General features: G+C 35.2%; 2 protein-coding genes across 2 annotated transcripts; one reads left to right on the forward strand and one right to left on the reverse strand.

The window, feature by feature from the left end:
- Positions 1-5,644: 5,644 nt before the first annotated feature.
- Positions 5,645-6,821, forward strand: LOC114744815 (cysteine-rich receptor-like protein kinase 4). Its single transcript, XM_028932965.1, has 4 exons — positions 5,645-6,267; positions 6,342-6,448; positions 6,556-6,677; positions 6,777-6,821. Exons 1-4 carry the CDS (start codon positions 5,645-5,647, stop codon positions 6,819-6,821), a joined length of 897 nt encoding a protein of 298 aa, XP_028788798.1.
- A 3,394-nt stretch (positions 6,822-10,215) lies between these two features.
- Positions 10,216-14,249, reverse strand: LOC114744810 (cysteine-rich receptor-like protein kinase 10). The gene is made up of 4 exons (XM_028932960.1): positions 13,837-14,249; positions 13,347-13,683; positions 10,522-10,643; positions 10,216-10,431 (listed from the first exon to the last, which is right to left on the reverse strand). Exons 1-4 carry the CDS (start codon positions 14,149-14,151, stop codon positions 10,216-10,218), a joined length of 990 nt encoding a protein of 329 aa, XP_028788793.1. The 5' UTR covers positions 14,152-14,249.
- Positions 14,250-14,501: the final 252 nt, after the last annotated feature.

The raw sequence follows: 14,501 nt of genomic DNA on the forward strand, positions 1-14,501 counted from the left end.
GGGAGAAATTGAGTAGCTGGAAAGAGAACACATGGAATACATTTATTACTATCACTATAGATCCTCAAAATATCAGTATATATGGACCAGAAGTTCATCAAAATTGCATTCATGAAATGCTACAAAATATTTTACTAACCTAAATGAAAATTTTAAATCTCTTACTCCAACTGAAAATGCTCCAATTAGTATAAATAAAAATGAGACATGCCTGAAGCATGAGAGGTTAATTGGTTCCAATATAAATATATTGAATAAAGAGAAGCATACAACTTAGAAGTCATATTGAGGAGGCATATACTCTAAAAGAGTGTCAAAACATAACTAATTGTAAAACCCCAGAAGAGGTTCAAGTACCTGAAAAGGAAGAAAGAGATCTTAACAAGTTATGTCACAAAAGAAAAATAGAACCGAAAAGGTAAAGTTGTCGACAATGATTTTTATAAGAATATCACGTGATAAAAAGAGGATCTTACACATAGATCTATCATACAAAATAGATATAAATTTGGACAAGAACAAGAAGAAAAGGGAAAAGACGTGATGAAAATATTATTTCAATATGTGAAAATAGGCCTGCAATCCCAACACATGAAATATAAAATTTCTATAGAATATATGGACGTTTATGTGAAAATATCAATTTTCACAAATAATTATGATGAGACATATTACTTTGTGGTGGATATAATTTTACATCTTTGAATAATCTGGCATTATGAAATGTGCATGTTAGATGACCCATAGATGAGGATAATTAAATAGTAAAAATTTACATGATAATCCTTGAAGGATCCAAAATATGCCAGGAGCATATATAAGAAAATCTTTCAGTATATGAAATATTATGAAGATTAAAATAATTTCAGTATGTATCATCATTTTATAGTTCTAGATCAAAACATATCAAATTCTCTGAAGCATTTCACTTGCCAGAAGCATACAATTCAAGTTCTTGAGAACAATACTTAATTAAGCTAAATAAATTCTATAAGAATTGAAGCGATCAGGGCGTATGTGATATAACCGATTAAGTAAATATCGGTTAAAAAATGATATAAAAATAATCTAATTTATCCCTGCATTTTTATAAAAAGATCTGAAAATGAGTTTGCTATATTTGTTTATGTTGATAACATAAATATTATTATTGGAACTCCTGAAAAGCTTACAAAAGCTATGGATCGCTTAAGAAAGAATTTGACATAAACGACTTGGGAAGAATAAAGTTTTGTCGCAAGTTGCAAATTGCATACTTGAGAAATGAAGATTTTTGTGTATCAAATAATTGATACAAGAAAGGTTTTAAAGTGTTTTTATATGGATAAATCATATCCATTATATACTTTGATAGTTGTGAGATTTGTGGAGGTGAATAAAGAACCTTTTAGATTTCAAGAATGTGATGAAGAACTATTTGGTCTAGAAGTACCAAATCATATATCCAGAATTATCATATCATATCTTATCAGTCACTTATAACTTGACATATCATTTGTTGTTAACTTACTAGTAAGATATAGTTCTTCATCAACACGAAGACACTAAAATAAAGGTTGTAAATTCCTTTTTGATCCAAATGTTGGTTATTCCAGATGAAATATTTCATAATATTCAAAAGATGGTGAAATATATATCTAGAAAATCCGTTCCAACGAAAATCTGACAAATTTGTTCACCAAGTCACTTCCTTGTATGATATTTGAAAAGCTTGTTCATGGTATGGATGTTGTAGATTCAGAGATATCGATTCATGTTACTAAGAAGGGAAGTTAACACATGATGTACTTTTTTCCTTGATTATGGTTTTTATCCCACTGGGTTTTTCTAGTAAGGTTTTTAATGAGGCAACACTGGATAGTATATCGATAAATGTATACTCGTTTTCTTCCTCTAGGTTTTTATCCCACAGGATTTTTCTAGTTTAAGTTTTTTAACGAGGCACATATTTGTATAATGGACATCCAAGGGGGAGTGTTGTGAATATTATGTGGATGTCCATTTACTCCTTCCTCTCCATCTTCTCCAAGTAACTTCCACTACCTCTACCATCCATTACTTCTCTACTATCCATTACTCCTTCACTATCCATTCACTCTTGTAACTCACCTCTATTTATATTTATGGGACTGATTATCTACTATTTGTCATTTAAGGACAATTGTAATCTATGTATAAGACTATGTCTATAAATAAAGCATGCCATTTGTGTTGCAGTGCAAGTGAAGAAATATAAAAGTTCTCTTATTTCTTGTCTTTATCTTTCTCTATTCTACTTTGTGGTTTATTCTGGATCCATTTTATAACAATCCTGTAGTTTTCTTCTGTTTTGAATCAGGTACCTCAGTTTTTATTCTTTTTTATTAAATTCTTTAACTTTTTACCGTTAAGTTGATCGCGCCGTGCTGTTACATACAACTAACACTGTCAAAACTTCCCGTTAGATTTGCCGAGCTGTCCCCCCCCCTCTCTCTCACTCATTGCTCAACCTCCGTTCGGCCTTCCCCACACCTCGCACATGCAAATGGCACTATTCATTCCCGCCTCTCTATGACATCTTCCACTGGCACGTTTCCTCCACAGCCCAAGGCCAAAACCAGCTTTGCTCCTGCGCTGTAGCTGCAACCTCATCACTCCGGTGTTCCCGATGATATGACGACCTTTGCTCATCATCATCCGCCTTCGCCCGCGACCTAATTGTGATTCATCTAGATGGGGCTGGATAAGCACTTTTGTTGATTAAAAGTGATATTGCGTGCAAGGTTGAACAATATAACTAGCCTATCCAAAAAGGCGAGAAATTCCTAAAAAATCACAAGAAAGATAGGAAAAGCACAAGCATTATGTCTTTGATTAAATACATAAACGCCGGGGGCATTTTATCAGAAGTTGGGGAGTGAGCTTATGGAGATGGAGACAAATAAGAATCTTCGTCGTCCAAGGAGGTATCATAAGCATGGGTTTTATCATAAAAACAACATGAGGCTTCGGGCACAAATTCGGCCAAACGTTATTATATCTCTTTTTATTCCCTCCCCATTGATTCTCATGGATGCCCTTCTCGGTTAAGATAGTCATAAGAGCGTGGCCCCCATATGGTTAGTTTAACAAACTTGTGCTTCCGCAAACCCAAGTTTTCATCTTCAACATGAAATAAGCACTTTTATTAAAATGCTCTGTTTGGCTCTGTCTCCAACACAGATAACAGAGTCACCATCAAGAACAGGTGATGAGTGCATAACTAGCTCTGGTGGCTCTCGCTAAGAATTTCAATGGCAACCCAACGGTTCTCACTTAAGGTTGATGAGTGGATAACTAGCAAGCCATGAGCTCGATAAGAAACAGTTCTCACTCTGAACCTCACTGATATATATACACATATACGTAGAGATAGAGAGAGTGAGCAAGCGAGCATCATTGTCAAAAGTGGAGAGCTTGGGTTGGAGAGTGTGTAGGTGACTTTTCGACTAGGCGGAGGGAAGGTCGTATGGAGAGATTGGAAGGAATGGTGAGCCACTTGTATGTTGGGAGACTGGTGGGGATGAAATGGAGTCGATGTTGAGCAACGGTGAAAGAGAGAGGAAAACTTCAGGGCCATTAACGGAAATTTCTAACACCGTCAGTTTATATTTAACAGGAAGGACTCACGGATGCAACGGTAAAAGGTCAAAGGATTCAATAAAAAAGAAAAAAAAGAGGGACCTGATTCAAAAAAAAAAAAAAACTGTAAAGGACCTTCAAATTAAGTTTCCCTACTTTAAAAATATTTTTAAAAAATATTTTTTATAAATTAAGATAAATTTTTTTACATATTTATTTGGTATATCGTAAATTATTTTTAAAACTATAGTTTGGTTTTCATTCAAACACTCCCAAATCTAAAATGGCACAAGTGTAAATAAACAAATTAATGTATACATTTTGAGTTTTTATTTGTTATCATCAATCATTCAATTTCATGCATTTTGAAAGTTTGGTACGTGTAACTCAAGAATTTTTTTGCCAACATATAATTCAAGAAAGTTATGCATATCTAAAACAGATAGTTGGGGGGCAAAACTCTAACCATAAGATATAGCTAGTTTGTAGTGCAGATCATTCTACAAACTAAATCTTATAATTAAAATCGGAAGCACTATATATGTGGCAAAAAAGCTAATAACTGGAATTTAAATTGAATTTGTTATTCTTAGCTGAACATTTCTCCTCAGTAGTCTTTGAATGAAAATCTAGAACAATAAAAATTTAGTTGTTTTAAATTTGGATTGTTTTTTCAATCGGCCCCCTGTTTTATTCTGATATCCATTAAGAGGCTATTTTGGTTTTCTTATATATGAAAGTGTGTGTGTGTTCTCAATTGCTTATAATAAGCTTCTCTGATTGATTTTTCCATCTTTTTCAATTTTTTTGGTGGTGAGACAGTGCTAAAATTGACGGTGCATTATGATTATGAACCGTCTTATTGCTCTTTATTTTTGTGGACAATATAATGTTATGACTCTTGCAAATTCACAGATGGAATTGAATCTGAAGATAGATATACATTGAAATAGCTATACTCGTTCACAGTGTATGAACAATTACTCAACGGAATACAAATCACAACAGAAGTGTCAGAGAGAATGACTCGCACATAATCCACACCCCTCTCTCTCACGTAACGGCCTCTTTATTCTCTCAGCCTCCAAGGTATACGTCTAACACGTGCACTACGACGGTGCGTAATTGCAGATTTGCATGGGCTCGATTTCCATTTTGGTCCAAGCTCGCGTCCCCTGCATGGGCCAGAGCATATAAGTTTTCTGATCTTTGTAAACAATGGCTGCAACAAGGTCGCCGCTTACACTCCCTTCTTCAATTACTGTAAAACATTCTTCCATTAATAATGGTAGACGGCAGAACTAACCATCCATTGAGGGTAAAGAATATGATTTACTCGGACTGCCATCTAATGTGCTGATTTCTTACATGAGAAAGCTCATGATCCTAAATGCTCTGCTTGCGTGAAATTAAAACCGGTAGAAACAGAGCATCTTGGCTGCTCTCTCTCTCTGGTCTCTTCTTGTTTTGTAGATCATAAATCTTGGTTTTTGCCTTTTTGGATCCAAAAACACTCATAGTACGGGTGTAAACGTACAGCAGGCTCTTTCAAGCAAAGTCGTGGCATGGTGAACCTTTTCACATTGGCAAATGAAAATCACACGGAAATTCCTCTTCCGTGAATAATGTTGGGTTATTGGCCTCTAATGGCCCACGCCTTTAATACCCCTAATAATGCTCTGTCTTTCTAATTTGTTCTTTGCCCTTTTGCTTTTTATTATTAGCTTTATTCTACATGCGAAATGAAAGACATTCTGATATATGACTACTCATGAAATGTTTCAGTTTTTTATTTTTAATATTTTACAAAGAACATAAATTGGTTTTTTTTTTTTTGGGGGAAACATCATGTATAAACAATAGAAAATACTTCTCGTTCCAGTTAAAACTTAACAATCAAAAGGAAAATAATAATAACAATAATGAGAAGGGAAGAAGATGGGAAGATGCGGTTGTAGCGTTAGAGGTCCAACCGAGTGAAAGCTTTGCTTTACTTTATTTAGCAGAAGCCACGGCCACGCCTGCAGAAGCATTGGGCAGGAATATGGATATGCCATTTCTGAAACTGCTATCCTATTTTCTGCTTCTTTCCTCCTTTGATCTGGCTTCTTCTGAAGTCCACATCGCTGCTTGCTTTGACCACAACTGCACAATTAATAAAAACTTCACTTCCAATAGCCCCTACCAGTTCAACCTTAACACTCTCTTCGGTATCTTGTATGAAAAGGCCGCCGGCGGTGATACTCCCGAATTCTTCAACACCAGCTCTGCCAACGTATATGGAGAGTTCATGTGCCGAGGTGACGTCCCCATTCAGGTCTGTCGAGATTGCGTTCAGGACGCCATAAATCGAATGGCCTCAGAGTGTCCCTACAACAAAGAGGCAGTCATCTGGTACGACCAGTGCTCCCTCCGCTATTCCGACCGTTCTTTCTTCTCCACCCTCGATCAACTGCCGACAGTTAGCAGAGCGTTGTTAACCAGCTGTCTCCGTAAACCAATGTCAACACAATGCGGCGAGATGCTACCCCCTCCAAACCCAGATGCATACGCAGAATTAAATAAGACGTTGAATGATGCGGTGATGGAGGCGGCGACGCCAGGTGCCAAGAAATTTGCGACAAAGGAAGCAAACTTTAGTGGGGGATCGGTGTACACTCTTGTACAGTGCACGCCGAATCTGTCCCGACAATTCTGTAGCAAGTGTCTATATGGCATCATGAATCTTCTTGTTTCAAAAGAAAATGCTTTACACGGAGGAACAATTCAGAATCTGATCTGCAATTTGAGATTCGGAGAAGACCGATTTATTACAAGGGCGACCAGCCTCCCTCCACGGCATCTGAAGGTGATGTCATTAGTTTCCTTGAGAAAACAAGAAAGAAAACTCAGGCAACTGCGAGAAAAACCATGTTGTTGTAGTGTACTTACCTTGAAATGTACATTTATCTATAGTTGGAAGTGAAGGAGCTGTGTTAGAGTCATTACAGTTCAATTTGGCAACAATTGAAGTTGCAACAGATAAGTTCTCAAGTGAAAATAGAATAGGCAAAGGTGGATTTGGAGAAGTCTTCAAGGTAACTTAATTATGCAATCAAATCAACGTGTGTGCTTGTGTATATCATTAATTGCATGTATTTCCCACTCCCTCATTATCTGATTATTTATGATTTCAGGGCATTCTTCCCGATGGCAGCAAAACTGCTGTAAATAGATTGTGAGAAAATTCTAGTCAGGGCTTATTAGAATTCAAGAATGAGGTTTTATTAATTGCCAAACTTCAACATAGCAACCTAGTGGCACTATTAGGATTTTGCCTGAAAGACGAAGAAAAAATACTTGTTTATGAATATGTTCCCAACAAGAGTCTGGATTTCTTTTTATTTGGTTTGTTTCTTCTAACCAAACTCATCTTACCATTTTTTCAATTTTTTTATTCATATACTACTTCCAGTCATAATTATAAGATCGTGTTTGTAAACTACAAATGAGGTCTTATAATTAGGACCATAAGTAGTACTATCCATTCTTTCATTACTCTTGGAGGTGAAAATATCTGTCATTTAATTTAATACTCACAAAGTAATTTAATTATGAATAGGCTCACAAAAGCCAAGAAGGTTAAATTCGCTTGAGCGCTATAAAATTATAAGAGGAATTGCTTGAGGAATTCTTTATTTCGATGAACATTCATGTCTTAAAGTAATACATCGAGATCTCAAACCTAACAACATATTGTTAGATGATGAGATGAATTAAAAAATATTTGATTTTGGCCTGACAAGAATGGTTGGTATTAATGAAACGAGGGGAAACACAAATAGAATTGTTGGAACACTGTAAGTTCTCTCTCTTTTTCTTCTATTTTTGTCTTTCTCTGGAGGTACCTGTGTATCCTGCACGTGTACTTTGCTGCTGAATTTAAATATTGGCACAAGATTTTGCTCAAATTGATTGGTGCTAATATTCTAAGATATATTGATATATTTATTTGTTATTTTATGTATTTATTGCAGGGGTCATATGTCTCCAGAATATATTAAGTTTGAACTATTTTCAGAGAAATCAGATGTTTTCAGCTTTGGGGTGATGGTTTTAGAAATTATTATTGGAAAGAAGAATATAAATTCTCATCATGAATATCCTGAATCTCAATATACTGATGGACTATTAAGTAATGTGAGTATGAAACTTTCAATATTTCTCAAATAATCATCTCATACCTTTCATCGTGGTCATCTTTACAAGCATCAATGCAGTCATTGGAGCTTATGTTAACAATATTCTATAATCAAATTAATAGTAGGGCCCTATTTTGAATTTATGATTTGACATAATGGCACGCTTGGAAGCATTGGAGGGACGAAAAATTGATAGAGGTTGGATCCAAATCTGACAGAAGCTGGGTCACACAGTGAAATAATCAAATGCATCCATATCAACTTGTTGTGTGTTCAAGGAAATCCAAAAGTCAGGCCTTTCATGAATGAAGTTGTTCAATATCTAAGTAATGATTCAATTGAATTACCAATTCCTCAAGAACCAGTATTCTTCATACATAGTCAAATGGAACCTGTAGCAACCACTATAGAAATGGAGGGTCAGTTTGCCAACCCCAATCAATATTCCATCAATGAAATGTCGAAGAGTACACTATTTCCTCGTTAGATCGGAGTAGATCAGACTTCAACTTTTGTTTTTCTCTACTCTGGGAATTGATGGTTTGTATTTTGTTTTGAAAATATGTGTGCAATAACAATATAAATTTGATCATTTCAGATTGGGATTTGTTTTTGGCTCCTTTTTTCTTCCGCCGTCCATTAAGAGGCTCTATCTTTGTATTTATAAATTTGCGCAATACTTTTATCTCGTAGATACCAAGCAGAGCATCTGCATTTAAGAAAAAGCAGAAATAAAAGGATTTTACTGGTGAGGAAAAAATTCACTCAACGAGACTTCATTTGTAGAGCATGATTCTTTACTCACAAATCAATTGGTAAGCTCCATTTAACAATGCAAAAAAAAAAAAAAAAAGTTGCTCTGGAAGTGACAACTGAGTTAAATAATTGCTGTGATATAAAAACAATTATAGCCAGGCACAAAGACTTTGCATTTGGATTTTCTTGCATACAAAGCAACCCGACGATGTACTAATCACTCCATTATATGATCTGAATTCAATATTTATCCATGAATCCTATATCTCTGATAACTTTTCCTCCCCCACCGATTACAAGCCTGTAACTATTAAGTCTAGCTAATTATTTTAATCACCGCCCTTTTATTGGAAAATATATTATTGAATAATAATATCAACATTACCATTTATGTTGAATCTCGTCATTTGGGTACAATAACATAAAAATACTTGTTCTCTGATTAACAAGGTACCAAATTGAGTCTTGGTGGCAAAGGACAAGATGAAATAAAAGCCTCGTACTACCGAGGATGGAATTCACTTATAGACATTTCATTAATTGATTCTTTACTGTCGGTATTAAGCTCCATTTGGCCCTCCAGAAAGAAAGCAGGTTCCTGGGGAAATGGCAATTGAATTGAATCATTGCTAAGATATGAAACAACTGTAGCCATAGAAGGCCTTGCTTCTGGATTTTCTTGAACGCATAACAACCCGATTTGGATGCACTTGTTCACTTCATTCAACGATTCAGATTCATTTAGATTTGAATCCATTATCGCGATCTCTAAGATCTTTTCTTCCTTCCATTGATTCCAAGCCTGCAACAATTCAGTGGACTCAGCTATTTTAATCACCACCCTATGAATATCTCACACAATATTGTTAAAATAATCTCTCCCAAATCTGAGACAATTACATAAGAAATATTAGTGTAATAGACGCATTACAATAATTAACTCACATAGTTTAGGAGGCCATGAGATTGATCAGGAGAACTTGTGATCTTCTTTCCACTAATAATTTCTAATACTATCTCACTCCAAAGCTAAAAGCATCTGATTTTTCAGAATATTGTCCAAACATTGCATATTCTGGAGACATATAACCACTGGAAAAAATATATATCAATCATAAATCTTGTTCTTATAGCTAACAAGCAACACACTTGGACATTTTAAATTGGAAAAAAAAAATGAAAGACGAACTTTTATGTGGGCTTATCATAGAAGCTTATTTTTGTTTATTCAGCCATGCCATGATATAGAGGTAAAAGAGTTTGAAGGAAATCTTATAACTTACTATGTTCCAACAATTTTATTTGTACTTCCTTCAATGTCATTGAATCCAACCATCCTAGCCATGCCAAAATCTGAAATTTTGGGTTCATTTCATCATCTAGCAATATTATTAGGTTTGAGATCACGATGTATAATTTTGACTCGAGAATAGTCATGAAGGTAAAGAATTCCTCTAGCAACTCCTCCAATAATTTTGTGACGTTCCTCCCAATTTAACACTTTGCTTTCTTGTGAACCTATACATATAAAGCTATCGTTAATGACTAGACTGACAAATTAAACAAAGATAATTGAAAGCAAGTAATTAACTTTAGCATATATGAGATAGCGAGTGTCAAATGTTGATAACACGAATGTATATAAATTTCGATTGAGTTAAAATGAGTTTAGAAGAGTCTAACCAAACAGGAAGTAATCAAGACTTCTGTTGGGAACATATTCATAAATGAGAATTTTCTCTTGCTCTTCTATGCAAAATCCTAGCAAGGCCACCAAATTTCTATGCTGGAGCCTGGCTATTAGCAAAACTTCATTCTTAAATTCTTCTGCTCCTTGGCCAGAACTTTTCGAAAGTCTTTTTACCGCTATCTCTTGGCCATTTGAAAGAATGCCCTGAAGTCATAGTTGATTAAATTAAACAGGAAAAACAATATAACCAATAGTATAATATCACAATATTTACACATCGACGGCATTTCTCACCTTGTAAACTTGTCCAAATCCACCCTGACCTAAACTAGTTTGCTTTGAAAACTTATTTGTCGCTGCTTCAATCGTAGCCAAACCGAATTGCAGAGGCTCTAAAGTGTTGCTTTCGCTTCCAACTAGACAATAAACCATGATATTAAAGCATACGAGAAGTATCGCCACTCTCCAACTAGCTAGCCAGACTGTGTGAGTAGTGAAGAAATGGAATGAAAATTACTTACAGTACTCTCGCATGAGAAAAGCCATACGTATCTTCTTTATCTGATTCTTTGATAAATAGTAGGCGAAGCATAAAAGTGTCATGGCACCAACAGGAGAAGCCACAGCTATCAAAATAGTCCTTAATCGCCTTTTCCTTTTTACTGTATATAGAATATTTCCGCGTCTCAATGTCACTCCTTATCACCATGTCTCTAAATAATTAGCCTATATATTGAAGCTAGAGCTAAAAGCCATTTGAGTCTTTATTAACCTCCAAGCAAGTCAATTTTTTGAGTCATGTGTAAACAGGATCGAACATGAATCATTTGAATTACCCAAAGTGGTGTCGGCGGAACACCAAGACGCAAAACGGCAAAACCGAAGTCTGCGCATAACTCGCAAAGATTCATATGTGCATTCACATGATTCTCTTTCAATGATTCCAAATTGAGTTGCGGGACAGCTCGTGGATATAAAATTTATTAAGTAATTTAAATGTTAAAATATTTTTTTGGCCAAATAAATGTTAAAATATTTAAAATAATATTATTGCTTTCAGCGGAAAAAATGCTTCCCCTATAAATTTTCGTCTTCCTCCCTTGATATTTTAAGATATCTCAAATGCATATTTTTCAGAAAAAGCACGTTCAAACTTCTTAATAAATTGCGGCGTCTTATTTTATGAACAAAATGATATACTATTTAATTTCTACCTTTTACTTCCATCATAAATTAAAATTATTTCTTTTACTTCTTTGACTGTGTCCTCAATCTATATATACGTATCTTTCATATACCAAAAAACAATCTATAAGAAACTAAATCATTAATTGGTCATGAGCATGAGACTTTTGAAAACAATATTTTAAATATTTACAGTGATTTATTTATTTTTATACAGAATGTGGGCTAGAGCCCCAACTTAAATCTGAACACGTCGAGGATAATGATTTATTTTTTGTGGTCATTCATAGCAATCTTATAGACGAATAGTCTCCTCCCACCTCCCTACTCCCCAAAAATTTTAAAAATAATAATATTATATTTTTTTTGGCACCATATGAGTCACAGATCCGGTTTCAATGCTCATCACTTTGATTAGCACTCCAAGCTTATCAAATCCAAACCGTTTATATTTGATTTGAATATTTTAGATTTAAAATTATTAATTATTTATTTTTAAATAGAAAAAAAATTTTTTGAAAGAATCACATTTTAGAGATTATCTCTATTTTGGATTCTATACATATTAAAATAATTATTTTGAATAAATAAAAATAGAAAATAAATCAAATCTAGACTATTTAAATAAGATATAAACGGTCTAGATTTAATGAGTTTAAGGTACTCATCAAAACGATAAACACCGAAAAGTGGTTCTTACGAATCACCGCATGCGGAACTAGTTTCGGTGCTCATCACTTTGATGAGTACGATAAACATCATCAGATCTGGACTATCTATATCTCATTTAGATGGTTCAAATTTAAAATATTTAATTAATTATTTTTAAATAAAAAACTATTTTTTTGAAAGAATGATAGTTAAGAGATTATCCTTATTTTAATTCTATACATATTAAAATAATTATTTGAATAAATAAAAATAAAAATAATCTGAACTATCTAAATGAAATATGAATAATTTAAATTTGATGAACATATGATACTCTTCAAAATAATGAGCACTGAAACTGTTTCCGTATGCGCTCATTGACAAGGGTGAAGAGATTCACGGTTCCTCGAGTCTGCATTAGGTTTTCTTCGAATGGATGAGTAGCCGGTGCTCAGCGGTCAAACGCTGCCGCTACTTAACAAGTACTCCTCTGGTCCTATTTATAGGGCAGAGAGAGAAGATAATTTTTGGTCCTATTTATAAGGCACTGAGAGAAATTTTTTGTATAGATGTACAATTTTACCCTCATTTATTATTGTGTTGACTTTGTCTACATGAGGTATAGTATATATTAAATAGAGATAAAGTTGAAAAGTTACTAAATTTTAAATGAGAGTTAATGAAGTTTAAAGTTTTTTTGGTCTGTGTGAAACATGCTGGAAGTGCCTTATAAATAGAACCAAAGGAGTATTTCAAGATGCATCTTATCTTGTGTAAGATCTATAGGTGTGTTAGTTAACATTTTTTGTAAGATATTGTAGAAGGTTTAAGTTTCGTCTAAACATAATTTTATAGCGCATATAGTATATATATGTGTTAATTTAAAAAATAATTGCTATGTTTGAATTTTTAATTATAAAGATATTTAAATAAAAAAAGTGAGTGAGTTTTAAAAAACAAACAAAAAAGAAAAGGGCAGTGACTATAGCCTAAGAGGATAAAAGGAGATGGGGCATCAATTTTCACGTGGATGGAGAGAGAAATCTTTTCAGCGTTTCACTGTCGATGATGCGACACCGTTTGGCCGCTCAGCGCTTGGAGCTCATTGATTCGATAGGCCTCTAATGAGGACTCACGGTTGCTCTTCTTTAATGTCATGTTTTGAAATGACTATTTTGGTCCCGAAATCAGCATATATAATTAATCTTTTTCATGAATAGATTTACTCTAATTTACTTAATTAGAAAAAAGAAATCAGAAAAGCATATAATTATGAAGCTTACCAGGAAGTAGAGCCGGAGGAGGCGGCAGCTTTACTTGCAGAAGAGGCGTAGAAGAATTAGAGAACCGATACAATTCATAACGAGCGAAGCAACTCGGATATAGCACTCTTCCTCCGATCTTCCCATCGCAACACCATCTAAAGTCCCCAATCACTCCGCTCAGACACCTTCTGCAATCCGCCGACGAAAGGTCCGGCGTGCACTGAACCAGAACGTACATAGTTTGAAACTCTACCACCACCGCATTCGTCTTAAACTTCTGCTTCATCACAGCAGACTTGGAAGCCTCGTCCGCCGTCTGGTTCATAATAATCGTCAATACATTCATGAATCCAGCCTGATTCGAGACATTGTTAGGGTTCAACATTCGGAGTCTAGGCCTTGTATCGACAGTGGAGAAGAAGCTGCGGTTGGAATAGCGAACCAAACACTGACCGCCCCCCCCCCCCAAGTTTACGGCCTCCTTCGAAAATCGGCATACGGAGCCTACCTGTAGGATTGAGTTAGCTACGCACTGGCGGCATATGTCCTGGTTGACGGGACCCACGCACCTGAAGAGGCCGTTTACAGTCTCGCCGCCGCGGCCAACGGTGGTGTTGTAGAAGTCGAGGTTGGCGGTTTTGTTGGAAGTTAAGGGAGAAAATAGAGTTTGGAGGTTAGAGTCGAAGGTACTATTGGCAGTGAAATTACTGCCGGTGGAGCACTGAGGGTAAAGATCATTACGACCTATGACTTGAGCAGAAGAAGAATTGAGGAGGAAGCCGATGAAGAAGAAGAGTGACAAAATTATAATGTTGTAGGTCATGGCAATTAAGGGTGAAGGGTATGTTATTGATGGCGTTTGAGATGAGGATAATGCTTTATAGTTTGAGTTTAATTTTGTGATGAAGTGAATTTTGATGGCAAGTGGGCCGCGGAGGAACAAGGGCAATCGTAATGGCAGCGAAAGGGGGTCAGTTTTAACCGATGATGACGCAGAGAAGGTTAGCGCAACTCAATGGCCAAGTCAAGCTTGTCAGGTTTTTTCCATCATCTCGGTAGGAAAAATGAGTGTTCCAAAATTTTCTACAGTTTATGTTTTAACTTAAGATCAAGAAAGATTTTTTTAGATCATCTATAGCTATCAATTTCAGCCAAGCACACAGAGAAATTTTT

The sequence above is a fragment of the Neltuma alba genome, unplaced genomic scaffold (genome assembly GCF_004799145.2).
Source record: "Neltuma alba isolate B1F8T4 unplaced genomic scaffold, ASM479914v2 tig00004454_pilon, whole genome shotgun sequence".
NCBI lineage: Eukaryota > Viridiplantae > Streptophyta > Magnoliopsida > Fabales > Fabaceae > Neltuma > Neltuma alba.